Raw genomic sequence first — 20,997 nt, 5'->3', positions numbered from 1 at the left:
TGAAAATTGAGTACAGGACCGGAGAGATGGTTCAGAAGTTAAGAGCACTGGCTGCTCTTCTAGAGATTATGAGTTCAATTCCCAATAGCCATATGGTGGCTCGCAACCATCTGTAATGAGATCTCGTGCCCTCTTCCGACCTGGAGGCAAATATGCAGGCAGAACACTATATACACAATAAATAAATAAATCTTTTTTAAAAAATTGAATAAGCCAAGCCTAGTAGTGGATGCCTTTAATTCCAGCACACTTGGGAGACAGAGGCAGGTGGATCTCTGTGAGTTCGAGGCCAGCCTGGTCTACAGGGAAAGTTGCAGGACAGCCAGGGCTATACATGGAAACCATGTCTCCAAAAAAAAAAAAAAAAAAAAGGAAAGGAAAAAAAAAAGAAAGAAAGAATTAAATCAAAGTCGTTCCCACTGAATTTTTTCAATAAATGTGAATATTCATAGTGAAGGGCTGAAGCAAACGTGTGGATAAGACGAGCTGGCAATCAGGAAGGTCCCTGGGATTCCTGACGTGATTAGATTGCAGCTGATGGACTTCTCAGTTGAGACGTGGAGGGGAAATGCAGAATCAGACGTGAGCTGAGAAAGTGGGCCGAAAGGCCCGAGTATTCCATCCCCTCAAAAGCTCTTCCTGTAAGCGGGAAGAAGGAGGACAGGATATACAAAGGTACAAGTGGAAGCTCAGAAACAGGTTTGAGAAGATAAGTTTTACGTCAGCTGAAGGCCTTTGGGAGGCTGAGATGAGATTTATGAAGGATAGGATAGGATAGGATAGGAGAAGTGAAGAGGCTGAGGTGGGGGTACCCAGTGACCTGTCTGTACTACCCTAAGATGGCAGCATGGACAATAAGGCCGTTTTCACATGTGTGGGAGCCAAGGCTGGATTATCCAAGGGTGTTAGAAAGGGTCTCTAGGGCAACAGAGCTGACAGAAGGAATATATATACATATATGGTCTATTATTTATGCATGTGTCTGTTCACTTACATGTACGTCCCAACAGAGGCCAGAGGAGGGTGTCCGATACTCTGGGGCTGGAGTTACAAATGGCTGTGCACTGCCCCAAATGGATACCAGCTCCAGTATGCCAGAAGAGCACTAGTACTGTTAACCACTGAGCCATCTCTCCAGCCCCATGACTATACACTATAAGAGAGGTTTTCATCCATAACTCCAGTTCCAGGAGATCCAGCCTCCTTCTCTTAATCAGCAGGCGCCAGGCACACATGTGGTGCAAGATATCCATGCAGGCAAAATACTCTTAAATGTAAGATAATCATATATATAAAATTTCAACATATATATGTTTGTATATATATTTTTCCTGGTTTCTAACTTGTTTGTTTGTTTTTGTCTTTTGAGACAGGCTTGATCCATGTAGTTTTGGTGCCTGTCCTGGATCTCGCTCTGTAGACCAGGCTGGCCTTAAACTCACAGAGATCTGTCTGCCTCTGCCTTCCAAGTGCTGGGATTAAAGGTATATGTCACCACCGCCTGGCTGCTAATTTCTTAAAAGTAGGAGATGAGTTTAATTTATTCTTTTAGATCAGGAGTTGTCTAGTATGTATGAAATACTTGTAGAATAAATTACATAATACTCCTTAGAAATTATCATTTGTTTCTGGGCAGGGAGGGTTGTTTTAGGTTGCTAACCCAGTACCAAGCTACATCTCCAGCCACACTAGATCATTTATAAGCATACATTTCAGTGATGGCAAATACATACATTTGTCTCTAGAACTTATTTAATTTTTTTTTTTTTTCCAAGACAAGGTTTCTCTGTGTAGCCTTGGCTGTTTTGGGACTTACTCTGTAGACCAGGCTGACCTTGAACTCACAGAGATCCACCTGCCTCTGCCTCCCTAGGCCTGGGATTAAAGGCGTGTGCCACCACTGCCCAACTTGAATTGTTTTAATTTTATATGTTTAATTTCTTAAAATAATCCTCTTAAATGATAGACGGAAGTTTCTGTCCCACCAGCAGCTCCCAAATAATCACACAGAGGCTTATATTAATTACAAATACTTGGCCAGTTGCTCAGGCTTATTACTAACTAGCTCTTACATTTTAAGTTAACTCATATTCCTTATTTATTTTGGGTTTTTTGTTTTTTTGTTTTTTTGGTTTTTTTTTTTTGGTTTTTTGAGACAGGGTTTCTCTGTAGCTTTGGAGGCTGTCCTGGAACTCGCTTTGTAGACCAGGCTGGTCTCAAACTCACAGAGATCCACCTGCTTCTGCCTCCCGAGTGCTGGGATTACAGGCGTGCTCCACAACCACCTGACCATATTCCTTATTTATGCCCTGCCATGTGGCAGTACCTTTATTCACATTGGCACATTCATCTCCTGCTCCCTCTGTGTCTGGTAGGCAACTCCAGACTCCTCCCTTCTTCTTCCCATCATTCTCAGTTTGGCCCTCCCACCTAACTTTATCCTGTTCAGCTATTGGCCAGTCAGCTTCTTTATTAACCAATGAGAGTAATACATATTCACAGTGTACAAAAGGATTGTTCCACAGCAGTAATTTTTACATCTCATATTTTAAAACCTATTTCTGTTTTTCTGTGTTGTGTAGAGTGATAATTCTTGATGATGAACTTGAAAAGCTGGTTTGTACTAAGGAAACACAAGAGCTGCTATCAGAGGCTTATCCAGTACTAGAACAGAAACTAAAACTGCTTGAGCCCCACGTTCAGGCCAGCAACAGTTGCTGGGAAGAGGCCATTTCTCAAGTAGATAAATTGCTGCGGAGGAATACAGAGAAAAAAGGTACCTGTGGATTATTTTAAGCCTATGCTTGTCAAATATGCTCACTCCATTCTGCTGGAGTTGGAGTCTGTGGCCTGCCTGTTGACATGATTAAACTGGTTTCATAAAAGTTCTTAGTTTATTAAAAAGAAAAGTTGGATATATATAAATTGACAATGAATTTGAAGTCTTGACTCCTATTTTAATATAAAATATGTAATGATTTGAATGTTCATGGCATCCTGTCTCCTTTTATAAAAACTGAAATAAAGGGAGAAATGTTGATAGTATTTTCTGCTATCAGAACTTCCAGAAACTCTTACAGGTCAAGTAATAAAAGAACTGGTTTAAGCCAGGTGTGTTGGCACACAACTTTAATCTCAGCACTTAGGAGGCAGAGGCAGGAGGATCTCTATGAGTTCAGGCCAGCCTGGTCTACATAGAGAGACCTTGTCTCAAAACAAAAAGAAAGGCTTTAGCTGGATGTGGTTTCAAGCAAGGTCTCTTGTAGCCCAGGCTGTCCTTGTATTCACTAGGATGCTGAAGATGACTTTGAACTCCTAATCCTTCTGCTCCCACCTCTGATTTTATAGGAGTATGCCACTTCTTTGTAGTATAGACAGTGATGAAAAGTGTAATTATAAACATACTACATAATTATTTATATATATAATTATATATAAAATCATGTGATTAAATACTAAATTGAAATACAGTTAATTAAAGATAAACTCAGCTTGGTGAGCACGTGAAAATATTTATTTGTGAAACTCATTTCCAATTCTGGGTTAAAGTAATAGAAAATGGGAAAATAAAAATAACATAAAGTTGATTGTTTTCTTTTATTACTTTTGTTTGTTTTTTGAGATGGGATTTCTCTGTAGCCATGTTGTCCTGGAGCTCACTCTGTAGACCAGGCTAGCTCAAACTTAGAGATCTACCTGCTTCTGCCTCCCGTGTGCTGAGATAAAAGATGTGTACCACCATGCCCAGTGATCTTTGTTTCGTTTTTTTTTTTAAGTGAAAGAATAATGATCTGTTTTGAAAACCTCCCAACAATATGAAGAAAATGTGTGTCATCTAGCATGTGACAGATACTATGGCCATTTCCTCCAAGAGTTTAACTTAAAGCCAAGTGCTATTACTACTAAATTTGGTGTCTTTAATTTTCACAAATAAGACATTTTAACTAGAATAATTTGGGAGCCAGGCATGGTAGTACACATCAAAAAATCTAATACTTATGAACCTAAGGTCGGATGATCACTAGTGTAAGACTGACCTGGGCTCCTAGGAAGACCCTGCTTCAAAACAAGAAAGTCAGGGAAAATAGGAAATTGAACTATGAAACTAACAAGGTGTCAGTGCCAAGGATGCCATATCATTAGATGTTCACTCATTTTTGATGACATTTCTCATCATTATTCTGTCCCGCCCCCTTTTAAAGGCAAACCTGAAGTAGCCTGTGAAAACCCACATTGTACTGCAGCGCCCTTGACGCAGCCCACTCTGCACATCGAGGACAGAGACCCCATCCCTGAGGAGCAGGTGAGGGTGAGGTGCTGGTCTCCTCTAAAGATGAGGTCCACATACAATTTGCCTACTTCTATTTTAGGTGACATGGGTAACTGCCAGATAAACTGTTGAATTTCTGCTTCCAATGAGGTTAAGATTACAATGTAATGTGAATTTATATCAAACTATTAGCTCTTAGTGCCTTGAATTTGATTCATCGACTCAGGAGACAATAGCCATTGACGGTGTTAAACTTTCTCATCTAGAACTCCTTTTAGTATCCACCATTCAGCTTTTCGAGGATCTTAATTTAGCAGTAGCTATGTCTGTTACCTTCCTTCCTCTCCACTGCCATTAGGACTGTCCCAAGAGAAAGTCCTCCACGATGCATCACTGCAAGTAGTGACTACTGTTGGAGCCTGCCTGCTTGAAGGTGTTTGTCTTTGGTCCTTTCCAGGAATTAGAAGCTTATGTGGATGACATAGACATAGAAAGTGAGTTCCGAAAGGATGATTTGTACTGCTTGTCTCCAGAAGACAGAGAGAGACAGAAACGGGAGCAGGAAGAATCCAGGAGGGTGCTGCAGGAGTTAAAGTCTGTACTGGGATTTAAAGCTTCAGAGGCAGAAAGGCAGAAATGGAAGCAGCTTCTGTTTAGTGACCACGGTAAGCACCGACTTGAGAGTCCAAGTCATTCCAGTGACGGGAGCCTTGTCTTTTTGAACCATGAATGCTGTCTTAACTGTATAACTCTGGATCCACCAGTTAGTATAGTCCTCTCATATAGAAGCAAAATCAAGTTGATCAATAAAAGAATGCCACATAATCACACTGAGACTTTGAAGTCACGCTTTTTCATCAGCTACGTAGTTCTTCGATAGATTTCTTTCAGAGGGGTCATTAGGTTGACTATATTGAGATGGCCATGGTGGCATTGTAATCCCAGCAAGGAGGACCATGAGTTTGAGGCCAGCTGGGGCTGCAAGCTTGTGCTACCTAGGCCACATAGCAAGACCTTTTTGTGGGGACAGACAAAGGAAAGTAGTAAGTTTGAGATTCCAAGCTCTGTTCTCTGTTTAAAGTACTTCAGTAAAACTCACCATTAGTAACTGTTTGATGCTGAAAATGCATCAGCTCGAGGCCACTTGGCCACTTCATTTAAGTCACATAAGTAGATGGAAGCAGAGGAGGTGTTTCTTTGTGTGCTGACTCCTAGTCAAGTCTTGATGCTGTTGGCTGGCCTTCGACTCCTTCCTGGTACTCCCACTTTTTTCTTCAGTCATGCTTCATGGGAAGCAACAGAAGGAATGAAGAGAAACTTGACATTGGCAATGTCAACTTAGTTCATTCGCAGTTGAATGTGGACTTATAAGAAGGTAGAACTGGACCCTCAACTCCAGTTGCCTGCCTTCTCTTTCTCACTAGAAGTATAGAGGTCATCTAGTCTGGAGAGCTCCTTGGGGGCTCTCCTGTCTTCTCTTATGAACCCTCACCTTTCTCTCTAACTCAGTAGATATGTGTTGATTTCATCTTTCTTTGCTGTTCCATTGGCTCCCTCTAGAACCCAGATCCCCAATAGATTATGCTTGTCCATTAGAATAGCCCCTTAGCTGACCTCCATTTCCCTTTTCCCCTAAGCTATCTTGTAACATATTCCAGACTTTGTTCAAACTCAAACACCTCATTAATTCTGTCTTAAAACTACAATGGTTCCATCTTTCTTATTATATTAGCCTTTCCAGCATAAGAATCTATCATTTCCACTTGTATTCCCGGTATTTCTAAGAAAGGTATCTTCCTCGACTCCATTCACCTAATTAGATTAGTCCCACAGACTTGCTGTTTATATTCACGAAGAAAATGTATGCCGGTCTCTGACCAAGAACTCGGTCTTCTCTGTCAAGCTGTCCTCTCTACCAGTGTTTCCTCTGTGACTCCTCAGCTGTCCCACCTCTCCTGAGAGACACGTAGTGGGGATGAAGAGGAAGGCTTGAGCCACAGAGCAGACATGGTGGGCTTGCCAGAAGCAGCACCAGAGTTCTCTAGTCAGCTGCTTCATGAATTAGAAATTGGTAGTATTATTTTTTTAGACATGAACAGTTTGTTTTCCTGGTTTTTAGGTTCTCAATTTGCCCTTTTTCTATCTTTTATTCTCCAGCAGTATTCACTCAGCAAATTCTGACTCAACAAGTAGTCATCTCGAGTACCTGTCAGACACCTGACACTGTTTACTGCGGTGTGAGGCACATAGATCAAGAGACAAAAAGAACCTACTCCCCTAGAGACCTATATTCTAACGGTCATCAGCTAACCCTTCCCTAGCACATTCTCTGTCTCCCTCACTCAGGGAGCAGTGATCCTGACTTGTAACGTGGTGTACTTGGGAAGACCTAGCTGATTTATGAACAAGAGTGTGCAGAAGTGCTGAGAATAGCATTAACTATAAGCTTCCATCTTTCATTAGTGTGCAGTGTTTTTCTTAGTATTATTTAGCTGCAAAACTACCTATTGATTGACACTGGGCAAATGAGAGAAATGTGTCTCGTTTTCAGGAACATGCTTTTGATTCCATCTGCCTTTGAAAAGGCAGCCCTGCTGTATAGTTTGTGAAAATAAGTAAAGGTCTGCTGATGCCAGAACAATGCTTTCCCATGACAATTTCCAGTCCGTCTTCCAGAGTTGTTTTCGTCTCTGCCTACAGGGGTAAAGTCCGAGTGGAATTAGAGAGGGCAAGTCTGCACTGGAACCTGCGGTGGCCATGTGTCTGTTGCTGCTGCTGCCCCCTAGTGGAGTTACTTACTGCAGCCTAGGGATGTTTCTTGGCAACGGACACGTTTTACACAAGTGCTTTTTAAATATCCGCCAGACCTTCAAGATGCTCTTTTCCCCTTCCGCCATGCTTCCTAATATATTGTATCGTACTAACCCTCGTGCTGGGAGGAGAGACTGCCTAGCAAGCAACCCACTGCCTACTAACACCAAGAGGGGCTAACTAAAACGTCACTGTTCTTACAAGGACGACTGCTACCGTGTGGATCTAGATGCTGTTTATGGATTACACTTTGTGTGGTAGTTGATCTTGAATCAGATTTTATTTCGTGTGTGTTCTCTGTAGCACAACAAAATGTAGAATACTTTACTTCATGCAGGTTCTTGTAAGGTGGCTGACAAGTAAGTTGAATTGTATGTTACATCTCCCCACGCTGTTTTACCTTGTAAATATATATGTGATGAAGATGCTGTTATCTGGGTCACATCAGGCTTTTTATCTTTGTGGTGAAAGCACACTGTGTATCCCTTTAAGGACAGTAGTGTACATCAGAACCAAGTGGGCAGCCTGTAAACATGGCCGCCCCAGCCCCAGTGTCCAGTTCCCTGTCTGTGATCACACTCCAGGGGCTGTTTCTATGAGCTTCCTAGGGATGGATGGTCTTGCTGCCTCAAGGACCATGCTTTGAGAACCACTGCCTCTGAACTTGAGACTCCTCAGCAGGTCCCTGTCCCAGTTTATTTCCTAGGTATTTTACGTCATTCTATAGAGCCCCATTTATTTTACCAGAAAGTTTTATTGGGCTTTTATTTATTTACTGTTCCTTTTTAAAAAGCTACCGGGAGTTTAAAGTCACTGGGTCCTTAGTTATTTTTGTTTTTTTCTTTTCTTTTCCTCTTTTTGTTCTTTGAAGCTGTGTTGAAACCCTTGTCTCCTGTAGACCCAGTGGGATCTGTAAGTCATTCAGAACCGCCCGTGAACTCAGATACAGGAGCGGTCGCTAGGACTGGTACCGAAGAGGAAACTAGTGACCCCAAGAGGGGTAGGACTGAGTGTGTGTGCGAGAGCCCTCCAGAGGGTGACAATAAAGACACTTCTGAGAATGCAGCCTTCCTCCCAGGAGCCGAAGAAAGAATGTTCTACCAGTGTGAGAGTGAGGCTGAGTCCCCTCGAGACGCCGCCGCTGGGGCCGCCGCCCTTCCCGCTCCTCCCAGAGACTCCCCTGCAGCTCTCCATCAAGCAGAGGCTGGCCCGGCTACAGCTGTCCCCAGAATTCACCTTCAGTGCTGGCCTGGCTGCCGAAGTGGCCGCCAGGTCCCTCTCGTTCACCTCCATGCGGGAACAGACTTTTGGCGATGAGGAGGAGGAACCAGCGGCCGAGGGAAGTGAAGATGAGGTGGAGGCGAAGTAAAGGTCACAGTGAAGGGTTTTTGGTTGGTCCTTTTATAAAGATGTTCTGCCTTCAAGACCAGGAAGGAAAGGAGTGTGTGTTTACTCAATAGAAAGCTCAGGCTGTGGGTTTACAGGGCGAGCGAGGACTCGCTGGAAAACCGGACCTGGACTTAGTGGAGACCTGGCTAGGCAGGTCTTTTAGGAGAAGGAGAGGGAGGTAAGGGCATTTTTGAATAAACTGCTGTTTCATTTATGGCACAGCTGATAATCTTGGCAATTCTTTAAGTACTTTGAATAAGAAATGAATTTATCGTTTTTTTGCCAAAACTTGCTGCCATAAATAAGGTAACTCGGATGGCCTCTTGCCGAGCATAGACAGACGTTTAGAATGAGCCCTTCCTGCTGTGTCTTTGCAGTGTGTGACTGGAGCGGTCATGCTAATATGTTGTTCGTATTTTATTTGGTTTATACCACTCCCAAAACAAAGATACAGGTTCTGAATAAACGTATTTAATTACTACAATCGATGTGTGCTGGGGTTTGGAACTTGAGTTTCAAAGGTGTTTGGGCTGCGGCATATTTCATGTTTTCTTATTTTCATCTGTGTGTTCGTTTTAAGGTGTCATGCAGTCTTCAAAAGGAAAATATTGTGCCATTTTAAGAAACACCCTTCTAGGGGTTTTTTGTTCACTCCTATTACAGCTCAAAGAGATGATGTCAGAGTGGCATCAGTACATCCAAGGCCCCATCTCCAACCCGCAGAAAGTTCTGTCGGTTTCCATCTGTAGAGACAGCTGTGCCTCTGCTCAAGTAGTCCCGTTGCTGTCTTCCAGTCCGGCCTGTCCTACAAAGACACAGGAACACGTCAGCTTTCTGGGAAAGTAGCCTCATCCCTTTGTGTTCCACTGTGACTCCATCTTGCAGAGATGCTTTCCGCAGACCAGTCTTGCCTGCTTTGCCCTTTGATTGTGTTTTCAGTGATGTTTTCTGGAATGTTCTCTTTCTGAAACCTGTTGCTACCGTGTACTTACAGAGCTCCCAGACATTATTTGGGAGGAATGCAAGAAAAAACTCAATTTATGCTGCTGTTCTAGAAGGAAAGGATGTGGATTCCTGTCACTCACTCTTTTTAGAGAGGAAATGTACTTATACTCGGTTTGTTGATGTCAGTTTAGTAACGATTTTTTATCCTGAGGAAAACCTTTGACTTCACATGACTAGACTTTGGACTGTTAGTGACTTTGCATTTCTCTGATAATTAACCGTGTTAACATGTCAGACATGGAAATAGCTAAATTTCCAGAAAAAGAGAACGTCCTGTGTTGTAACTGACTTCTCTACTCCTGAACGACACAGCTTAATTTCTTACTTAAGGTACTTTTCCAACTCCGTTTTTCCCAGACAGAAGTTATTCGGGAAATTTTGTTAAGAGTTCTTTTCATTTATAACACAGGAAAAATTAGAGTTTAATCATTTTAATTCTTGTAGTCTATTTTGATTCAATCACACCAATTTAATCTGTTCATACTATTTTATCAGCTTTATGCTCTCTGAGCGGATGCCTTCAGATTCTCCAGTAGGAAGTTTAGTCCAGAACTCCCAGCGCTCCAGTCTAAACTGCTCTGTGCACAAGCTCCTGTTTAGTTCCATGAAAACTGCTTTTGAAGTCACGATTAAGGACACTGACTTCAAGTGATGGTCTTTTTAGGTAACAGTTTTCGTATTTCTTCCATCTTTGAAAGCCTTTCCAACATAAAGCTCTGTTTTCTCTGTGAAATTTGCTTGACGAACTTTCTCTTACAATATTCTAAGTCAATGTTCCTTGGTTGTTTTAGTGGGTACCTGACTCATAATGAACTAAAAGTCCTGTTTTTTTAATGCAGACTTAAGCCATGCTCTCTGTAATTCTTGGATGTTTTGCTACGAGACCGAGGTACTGTTTATGCCCAGTAAAGTCTAAGATCCCCTGCTTAGCATCTGTACTTCTTGCCACAAGTACACTTTGTGTGTGGACAGGCTGACAAGATACAAGCGGATGCCTCTACGTGAGCTTCCTAAGGCTACCTCACTTTTTCTTGACTGGGTTTCATACCTGTCATTCAATAAACCGAAGAAACTTCTAGGGAAAACATTTTTGGCAGAAAACTTATCATCCTATTTTCCAAATTTTACAGAATGATTAATCTTGTTGGGAATAGTATTCTGACAGCTTCTAGTATAGACATTGCCGAAGTGTGTTTTACCAGAACTAATCTAGAACTCAGAGGGAAAATGCAGCTGTTTGGGTGAAGACAGAATTTTTACCCTTTGTGTGTCTGCAGATGGGACCGTCGGGATGATAAGTGGTGTCATTTGCCATGCCTCACAGCCTTTTTCTCTGCTTCTGTAAGGCCTTCCCTGATGTCTGGCAGATCTGAGGCCAGACTGATCTTTGATTTGCAAAACTCTGCTTTTTTATTGATCTTTGGCAAGCCATGCATGTTATCTTACCTTATACATAAAGTCTTTGTTAAAACTAATTGTAGTCACAGCATCTGAATCTCCTTAGGAGCTGATGATAAGCAAATCAGGAAAAAGACACACATTTAAGGCAAATTGATATGAGATGTCAGAGCGTGTTCTGACTCGTGCTTGTAATGCCAACACTCCAGATGCACAGTCAGGAAGATCACTGCATACACAGTGAGAACCTGTATCAGGGAGAAAAAAGAAAGGGGGAAAGAGGGAGAGAGGGGGAGAGAGAGAGAGAGCGAGAGCGCGAGCAGGTGCCAGGCTTTACAACAGAAAGCAGCTGGAGCCTTAATCCCAGGCCTTTCATTCATAGGTTGTGGGTTTGAATCCCAGGCCTTTCATTCATAGGTTGTGGGTTTGAATCCCAGGCCTTTCATTCATAGGTTGTGGGTTTGAATCCCAGGCCTTTCATTCATAGGTTGTGGGTTTGAATCCCAGGCCTTTCATTCATAGGTTGGGGTTTGAATCCCAGGCCTTTCATTCATAGGTTGTGGGTTTGAATCCCAGGCCTTTCATTCATAGGTTGTGGGTTTGAATCCCAGGCCTTTCATTCATAGGTTGTGGGTTTGAATCCCAGGCCTTTCATTCATAGGATTGAGTACTGCCATTGAGTACTCATTATGTTGGGAGAGTTTTCTCAGGAAAACTCAAATTCTCTGAATTGCTAAATGATATTTCTGATTTCTTGGAAATGTAAAAAGAAATGATGCTTGTGAGGCTGATGAGTGAGATCTGGTTATGAATGTATAGCTCAGTTTATTAAAATAGAGAGTAGTACCCTTATTCATATAAGAAGAGACAAGGTGCTTGAATGTTCAGCATAGGAAAAATCAACTGCTGATACATTTAAAAACGGAGTGTTGATTAGAAGGGACCCTAGATTTCGTTTTCACCGTGCTGGTTTCTTCCCACGGCAAACATGACTCCTGTTTCATGTTGCTAAATGAATAGAAATAATAAAGGGGGGGTCACTGATTGGTTTATTGCGGTATATTGTGTTTATACCCAAATAGAACAAAGATATAAGAACCAAATCCTGGAGCCCGAAGTGTCACACAGCTAAGCCTGGTTGAACTATAAGTGGGGACGGCACCTGAACAACAACCAGGCAAAGCATGAGGATTGATTTCCTTCTTCCAGATCTGTTTATGGGGACATGTCTGTGCGCTTTATGCTTAGATTATCCAAACAAAGGCGGTAAGAGACAGCGGGCTGTCTGGTGCAGTGACCATTCAGTGTCCTCATCAGCAGGTGACTAGCTTGAGTCCCTCCGTCATCTTTCAGGAAATGGAAGCAGATCCATTTAATCCCTGAGTTTACCGGTCTACTAACGGGACTTCCTTTGTACATCTCTCCCTGGATGCTAGCGTGTACAGGAAATGTCTTTTCTTTGAGCAAACCCTTCCTCTGGTGGAGAATAAACAAGCGCACTGTCAGGGACAGCCGGACCTAAAATGTCAAGCACCCCTCTGCTGCCTGATTGCCTACTGCTTGCCTTTCCAGTTGTGTCTGTTCTTTTCACAGTTCCCTCTCTCCCCTCTGATCAGCTGTCACTCTGGCTGCTGTATTGTGTGCCTGCCTCCCGCAGTAGCCCCTAACTCGCTGCTCATAAGCTGCTGTGGACTGAGAAACCAGATTGCCCAACTTGCTAGGACTGTGTCTAAAGTCAGAGTGAGTAGACTGGAAAAGGCTGAGGGCTTTTCTGTCGGTCACCTGCATGGACTGTGGCATGCCTGTTCGGCCGCTTCGCATTCTTGTGTGTGCATTTCATGTCTTACTAAAAACTTGCTAAAGAGTACTTGGTTGAAAATACAGTTGCCATATATTTGAGACATTAATGTGGTGTTTGCGTGCTGATGTTTCTAGGACCCCTCACTAATGAATTCAACTGTAAAAGAAAAGTTGACTGCCATCTTTGTATGTCTCTCTGTGTGTTTCAGAAAACTGTTGGTCTTTGTTTTTGTTAATTAGTCTGCATTCAGTACACAGATTTACAGTTGATGTCATGATTGTGAATCCTGCTCAGTACCTACTGGTTTGAAATGAAACATGACTCATTTAGTAAGAACTGGCTTACTTGACAGGGAGTGAATCATTCAGTCAGCCCAGTTCTCCTCTAACAATACATGAAATACACCTTAATCTTTTCTATATTAAAACGATTATTACTAGGGTGGGGAGATGGCTCAGTGGGGAAATGGCACATAAGCATGAGGATGAGAACCTTCTTCAGATTCCCAGCACCCACATAAAAAAGTGGAATATAATGGGGTACATTGGTAACCCCCAGCCCTGGGAGTTGGAGTCAGGAAAAGCTCTGAAACTCTGGCCTGCCACTCTGGCCCAATTCAGTAGGAGTGGCCTAAGGAAACACTGAATATCAACCTCTGGCCTAAAACACACACACATACATACACACACACACACACACCCTCATGTATACGTGTACACACAAACATGTATATACAAATACACAAAATTATCTTTGTCATTATCATTATCATTATTGGTTTTTGAGACAGGGTCTCTCTATGTAGCCTGGGCTGTCCTGGAACTCACTATGTAGACCAGGCTGGCCTTGAGAGCTGCCTGTCTCTGCCTCCCAAGTGCCAGGATTAAAGACATGCACTACCACGCCCAGCTCAGAACCATCCTTATTATCATTGGCTCTGATCCACTAAGTGCTGAGAACCGGCCCTTCTTTGAGCTCCATTCGGCTGGGCTTTAGTTATTTGATAGTTATCCCCATTCCTACATTTATATTGCTGCTTAAGTGAGCTGGAATTTGCAGCCCTTCTCCACGTCCACGTGTGCCTTCCCATCTGCTTTGAAGACTAGTTGACTCTGCTGGTTAAATTGTGTGAGGTAAGAGCAGATGGATGCAGACGGAGAAGACCTCCTGCTTGAGCTCACCGACTTTTCTGTAGCATTTCTTAGGACCCATTAGATTGCAGTCTTTTTTTTTTTTTTTTTAAGATTTATTTATTTATTATGTATACAATGCTCTGCCTGCATGTATTTCTGCAGGCCAGAAGAGGGCACCAGATCTCATTACAGGTGGTTGTGAGCCACCATGTGGTTGCTGGAACTTGAACTCAGGACCTCTGGAAGAGCAGCCACTATTCTTAACCCCTGAGCCATCTCTCCAGCCCTAGATTGCAGTCTTTGCTCGAGTAGAATTACTAGGTTAAATGCCTGCTCTCAAATAAGAATTGTTATAGAGAAATAACCACTTTTTTTTTCAACATTTTGCTTTCTCTAAAGTTGGTTCTGTATTGTAATTCTTTTGCAGAAATTAAAACCACGCCATTGGAGTTAGCATTGTCATTTATATTTTCTGTTTGAATTGGATACCACACGCTGTTATAAATTTCTTTGGATTTTTTTTTTTTTTATAGAAATGCATCTTCATTTCCAAAACGAAGTACATTAAGCCTGGAAAGCAAGAAAACATTAATTATTGAAGATATCTGAAAAGTAATGGGCTTGTAGACTCTAGGCCACAAAGACTTTATTACTTAATCTGCTAGGTTTTAAAACAGCCCCGCTGCTCTCTTTCATTCAACTGAAGGAAAAATATATAAAAGCTTCCCTTGATTTATCAGTATTGGAGCTAAGGCCAATAGCTGAGTGACAGAATTTTCACTGTCATTCAGTAGCTGACATGCCCAAATTAGCCTTTAATATATAAAACAAGCAAGATGACTTTTCCTCTCTTGAATGAAAAAAAAAAAAAAAACATTTTCAAGTAAAATTAGAATCCACCTAGAAACAGGTCTCCTAGTATCCATTTATGTACTATGGGACTCAGGTTTTCATCATATACAGTGTTAGTGGTGTGTCAGTCTATTTTATAATCATGCTTCATGCAGCGGGCCTTCAGTTATCCATCTTTAAGGAAGGGAATTATGATATAATAATCGTAAAAAGAATGGTCCAAACCAGTTTCTTGTGTTGACACCATTGTAGAAGAGAGAGTGATGTCAGACATGCTTAGGGCTTCTCTTTGAATAAACTGTTAGAGGAGCAATTGCTGTGAACCAAAGAGAAGGAATTCATGTCAGGGCTCACATATGCAAAAGTTAGCAGAGTCAAAATTTGACTTTATACTTATGTTTAAATGTGTGATAAAATCCAGGTGTGGTGGCTCATGCCTTTAATCCCAGCATTCCAGAGACAGACCAGCCTGGTCTACATAGTGAGTTCCAGACCAGCCAAGATTATATAGTAATAATTGTGTGATAGATTAGAATACACATGGTATCTTTAAAATGCAGTACATTAGTATCCACCTGAGTCTATCAGCAGTGACATTAGTTTTATCCCTGTGTACTGAAATTCACTTAGCACGTGCATTGCTAAAGTAGAAATGGTGTTTAGGATGTGTATACTTCTGGGGTATGCAAGCTTAAAGATGGAACTGTCTGTAGATGTGATGCTAGATAGCTATATTTATTCTTACTTATTTCTTAAGAGTTTCTTAAAATAGATAATGTTATTGTTTTAGGCTTTAAGTCTTGTCAGTTTTATAACATTTCCTAAAGATTGACTACATACAAATAAGTTCATTGTTGAATATTTCTTCTGAAACAAAAGTATGGCATCTGTAAGCTCACTCCTTTATAAGGACCTAAACAACATCTTAGCCCTCTTCTCCTCCAAGTTAGGTGACTAAGATGACTCTGTCTCTAAGTCCAAGTATGGTCTGCCCTTCTCCCTACTCGTCTGTACCTTCTGTTTAAGACTTCTACTCAAACAGTGCTTCCTCAGGCACAGTCCTAGCACGTGACAGTGTATAGAAGGCTCCAGGAACGTCACTGCTGCCCCTGAAAGATTGGTGTGGGGCCCTGATACAGCCCTGGAGGCCCACATGGGTGAGAGGCCCAGAAGCCCATTCAAGCTGAAAGGACTCCCAAGGAGTTTGGTTCTGTTTGGGTTTGTTCTAGGTATGGTCCCAGGGATCCCAGATCCAACCAGGCCCCTGGGCCTATCCTAGAACCAACCTAAACCCGCGCATCATTCCTGGACCCTCTGAAGACTGAAGATAACTGAGGCTGGACACACCCTGTACTCACCAGGATTCACTTTTTATATCTGTACCGCTGTTTAGCAAGCACTGGCCGGTGTATCTATAGGAAATCGAGGTGACAACATCTGGTAACAACGTAAGGTCCCCTGACTAATAAATACTATAGTAGCTTCCCTAATAGAAAGTCGATGTGCGTATTATTAATTGCCGGGGGGAACTGTTCTTGTGATTTTTTTGTTTTGTTTTGTTTTTTGTTTTTTGAGACAGGGTTTCTCTGTGTTGCTTTGCGCCTTTCCTGGAACTCACTCTGTAGACCAGGCTGGCCTTGAACTCACAGAGATCTGCCTGGCTCTGCCTCCCAAGTGCTGGGATTAAAGGCGTGCGCCACCACCGCCCGGCTGTTCTTGTGATTTTTGTCATCAGATAAAATAGATTAAAATGTCTATTTCAAGATGCAGCAACTTAGCCACAAAACAGCCTTCTTCTAAAATGAAAGAATTTTGTTTTCTTAACGACTTTCAGTGACGCTGTGTCAGAGTCTCCTTCAACTGTGAGGTTTAGTCACACTTTCTGAAAGGTCCCCGTCTTCATCTTTTGGCACCGAATGCCAAGTGATTTTAAAGTCTTGTTTCAGAAACTAGTATCTTTTCCCTGTCACCGAGTCCGCTGCGCATCAGAGCTCACTTGAAAAGTTTGCTGTGGTTCCTGAGAGCAAGGTTGGCCGGTACAGTGGAAGTGGTGACGCCCCAGATTTACATCAGGATTGTGCAGACGAATGCGCTCTGGAGTTTTAAACCATTCCGATCTAGTAAATGTATGATATGGACTCATCAGAGCTGACATTGCTGCAGTCGACTGCATACTTGTTTGTTTTGATTTGGAAGATGAATTCTGAAAGGGCATGAGGGAACAGAATGTATGCTTTTGATACTTGGTGTAGACTAGCACGCTCTCCATTTGCGAGGAACTTGAAATGGTGCTGTTCCACTGATCTTTCCCACGTCACCAAGTCACCGGGTCACTGTTTAAAATGGGCCTGGTGCATCTGACTAACTCAGCTGCGGCACTGGTTCTGTACCATACTCATACCTCGGATGTTTTTATCCCAAGGATTCAGTTCTGTGCTTCTCTCTCAGTGTTCTCTGCCTTGTAGTGTTTTCTCATGGACTTACTTAGCTCGCTCTATTTCTTGGTGTTGCCTAAAATACATGTGAACGTGTTACATTGATGTACGGTATGTTTTGTCAGGATTTGGGGGACATTGCACTAGTTTACATCATTAACTTTGGACACTGAAAGTATGGGCTATTTAATGAATGTGTGTGTGAGAGAGAGTGTGTGTGTGTGTGTGTGTGTGTGTGTGTGTGTGTGTGTGTGTGTGTGTGTGTGTGTGTGTGTGTTTTAAGTCAGGGTCTCATATCCTAGGCTAGCTTTAAACTTTCTATATAGCTAAGGTTAAACTTCTGATCTGCCTGCTCTTACCTCCTGGATTCTGGTATCGTAAGTATGTACCACCAAACCTGGCTCTGTTTTCTTGTTGTTTGTTTTGTTTTTCCAGACATTTTGTAACACTGACTGGCCTAGAACTTGTTATGTACGCCAGGCTGATCTTGAACTTCTGGCAACCGTCCTGCCTCCACCTCTTGAGTGCTGAGATTACAGATGTGTGGCACCATTGTTGGCAAGGTTTGCTCTTTAGTAAACTGTTGGGGTCTCCTCAGTGGTACAGCACTGGCCTACCATCTGCAAGGCTCTGACCCCCTTCAACCCCCCGAAGAGTCTTTGGAAATATTCTTTCAGATACTTTTTAGTTTCATTTTATGGTTATTTATGCTTTATATATTAGAATTTACAACTCTATATATTCCCTACCCTAACTGAAGACTTGGCTATAAAATCTTGTGGGGTTGTTATTAGGATAAAACACCAAAAATTTTACCATTGCCATTTTATGTTCAATTCAGGAAATGTTGTGCCTTCAATGAAGCATTTCCAGAATTTTTCACTGCACAAATCTTAGTGTCTTCTATCACTTAGATAAGAGTTCCCCTTCCTCCGCTCCTTCCCACAGCCCTAGGCAGGCACCGTTCTGTTTCCTGTTATGACCTCAGTTCATCCTATGGAGCGTGTGACAGAATTTCCTTGTTTAGGGCTGAATAATCTACACATTTACCACATGTTGCTGGTGGCCATTGACTGCTTCCCTCTCTTGGTTATTAAAATAATGATGCTATGGATATATTCAGATGCCTCCTGTTCAACTTGGTACGTTCTTAGTCACTTCTGGGTTTTATCACCTCAATTGGTTGTCAACTGTTTTTAAAAGCTTTTACAATTGTAGACTTGCAAATGCTGTGTAACTGCTCTCGGCTTCAAACATCGCTAATAAAATCTGAACTGTCTTGTATGTTTTTGTGTGTCTCCTTTCGACCCTGCTGTTAGCACCCTAGACAAATGACTGGAAGGAAGAAGTCCTTTCTCTTCCCCTGTCTGCCACTGCTTCTCTGCCTTTATAGTATTCCCAGCACTTGATGCAAGAATAAGAAAGATCGTATTGCCGTGGCGATCCTTTGAGTCATTAGCCTAACTTTTGCTTGTTAAATATCTGGCGATCATTTATCAGAGAGAAAACGGTGGCTTAATTTTAGATTATCCAGGTTTTTGTCGTCGTTACAGTTTTTCCTTTGCTCCGGGTATTTCTGTTTGTTTCTCTGGTTGGTTGGTGGTGTTGTTTCAGAGACACTGTTGGACTCTGCCGCCAGTTCTGGCATCAGAGTCCTAGCCACCCTCCTACCTTAGCCTTCTTCTAACTGCTGGGGTCACAGGTGGGGACCAGCACTGTGCCTGGCCTGAGTTCAGAATTTCCCTTTTCACCATTCCCTCTGGATGCAGCAGGTTATATCTGTTCCCCTCCTGACAGAAAGATGTGCCAGAGGGAGTGAGTATCCAATGGTTCAGACCTTGGCTTGGGATATTCCCAGGAGCCTCGGAATAACCCTGTAAATAAAACACTGGATAAAAAGAAAGTAGTCTTTCTTGGAACTTTTGAAAATATAAACTACCTCCCTCCAGGAAATGTTTGATCAAGGAGAAGAAGTACTCCAAAAAGCAAAAAGTTTTGAAACATGCCCTTGTCTGAGATTTGCTGGTTAAAAGTGTGCCATGAAAGTGGGCAGTGGTGGCGCACACCTTTAATCCCAGCACTCGGGAGGCAGAGGCAGGTGGATCTCTGAGTTGGAGGCCAGCCTGGTCTACAGAGAAGTTCCAGGATAGCCAGGGCTACACAGAGAAACCTGTCTTGAAAAACAAGAAAACAAACTATATCTCTCTGGGGCTGGAGACATGGCTCAGTGGTGAAGAGCACTGACTGCTCCAGAGGACCCGGGTTCAATTCCCAGCATCTACATGGCAGCTCACAATCTTCTATAACTCCGCTCCAGGGGGATCTGATGCCCTCTTCCAGCTTCAGGAATGCACATGGTACACAGACATATATACAGGTAAAACATCCATACACATAAAATAATAAAAGATTTGCTTTAAAAAGTGTGAGATGACATAAGACACACTCTACCGTATCCTGAAGTCGCTGGGTAGGAAATAGCCCTTGTGATAATCCTTTCTTGTCTTCACAATTTGCTTTTGAAGGTCATTAGCTGATGTGCTGTAACCATTGAAAATAAAGTTGGCAAAGAGTAATTTTCCTCGAATATACATCTGGAAAAAGTTAATAAAACATTTTCAGAATTTAATCCTAAGAATGGTCCTGTTGATTTGAAAGGAAACACTTCAACCTAAAAGCATTCATGTTTATACATGTAGAACAGCATATATTCCTAGAATCTGAGCTTGAGGTATAAAGCTAGGAAGACAGGCCTATTAGCTGTGTCGATCAGACATTCAAAGTGGCCAAGCAATATGCTAATTAATCTCAAATATACCAGCATGTGTTTGTTCTTAAGCATTATAGTGTGTTTGTTTCCTTTTACAGCTAACCATTAAGACAATACAGAGCCCTGGTGTTTGGAAGTCAGTAGATTCAAGTCACAAACAAAACAAGAACTCTGCAAATTGTGTGACCCATACTGAGTCACTGTCTTTAAGAAAAAGGCACATTGATTATGGTTTGGGGATTAAACTAGACCTCTAAAAACATCTTCTATTCCAAACATTGTTTGCCTGGATTTTACGGAGATGTGCCTGAGTGTTCTTATGTGCACCACGTATGTACAGGAAGCTGCAGAGGTCGAAGAGGGTGTTAGATACCCTGGGACTGGAGTTACAAGCAGTTTTGAGCCTCCATGTAGGTGCTGGGAACTGAATCTGAGTCTTCTTCAAGAGCCTTAAATGCTCTTAACCACTGAGCCGTGTCCCCAGCCCTGTTTATCTCACTATTAATAAAGAGGTACAGCTTTGCAGTATCAAGCCCAGCTTGTCATTCCACACTAAGGTGTAAGAGAATCTTAAATCTTGAGACAGCAAATAATTTGAGATTTTCTTTTTTAGAGATGGGAGGAAAGGATTCCTTTTATGGGTGGTAAGAGAAGAAAATAATTAAAACTTTAAAAGCTTGTTATAGCACAGAATTTAATAGAATACAGCCTGCCTCGTGTCTTCAAATCCTAAGAGACTGAAAGTCTTGGAAGTGTGTAAATTCCACAGCTCCACATTATTCCTTTCCCTTTAGATTATATGATCTTTTCATATGAAGGGGTGTTTTAACACAAGGTTTCCTCTATGGAAATCGAATTTTCTGGCCCATCACTTCTGCAACAAAAGAACCTATTGACTAGATCCATCTACCTGGCTAGTATGGGAAGAAATTGAGTTCTGTGTGGTTCTTGGGCCTGAAATACTTTGTCTTTAGCCTTATTCTTTAACACTTGTGCCTGCCTATATTGCTTGAACTTAGAAGGTGAAACTATACATATTATTATTATTATAACAAATAACAATGTTATAATGAAGGACACATATGTGAATATTTTATAAGATCTAAAACACCAAACACTGTTTCTCAGTAGTG

General features: G+C 42.0%; 1 protein-coding gene across 1 annotated transcript in view; it reads left to right on the top strand.

Annotated features, from left to right (window-relative positions):
• The window catches only part of Vezt (vezatin, adherens junctions transmembrane protein), a 63,410-nt gene extending 54,456 nt beyond the window's left edge, over positions 1-8,954 (top strand). Inside the window, 5 exon segments of the mRNA XM_036170199.1 lie at positions 2,583-2,776; positions 4,203-4,303; positions 4,728-4,935; positions 7,953-8,260; positions 8,262-8,954. Of these exon segments, the coding sequence (XP_036026092.1) occupies positions 2,583-2,776; positions 4,203-4,303; positions 4,728-4,935; positions 7,953-8,260; positions 8,262-8,450 (1,000 nt within the window). The 3' untranslated portion in view covers positions 8,451-8,954.
• The last annotated feature ends 12,043 nt before the right edge of the window (positions 8,955-20,997 follow it).

This window comes from Onychomys torridus, chromosome 20 (genome assembly GCF_903995425.1).
Source record: "Onychomys torridus chromosome 20, mOncTor1.1, whole genome shotgun sequence".
Classification (NCBI taxonomy): Eukaryota; Metazoa; Chordata; class Mammalia; order Rodentia; family Cricetidae; genus Onychomys; species Onychomys torridus.
This window is presented reverse-complemented; position numbering and strand designations above follow the sequence as displayed.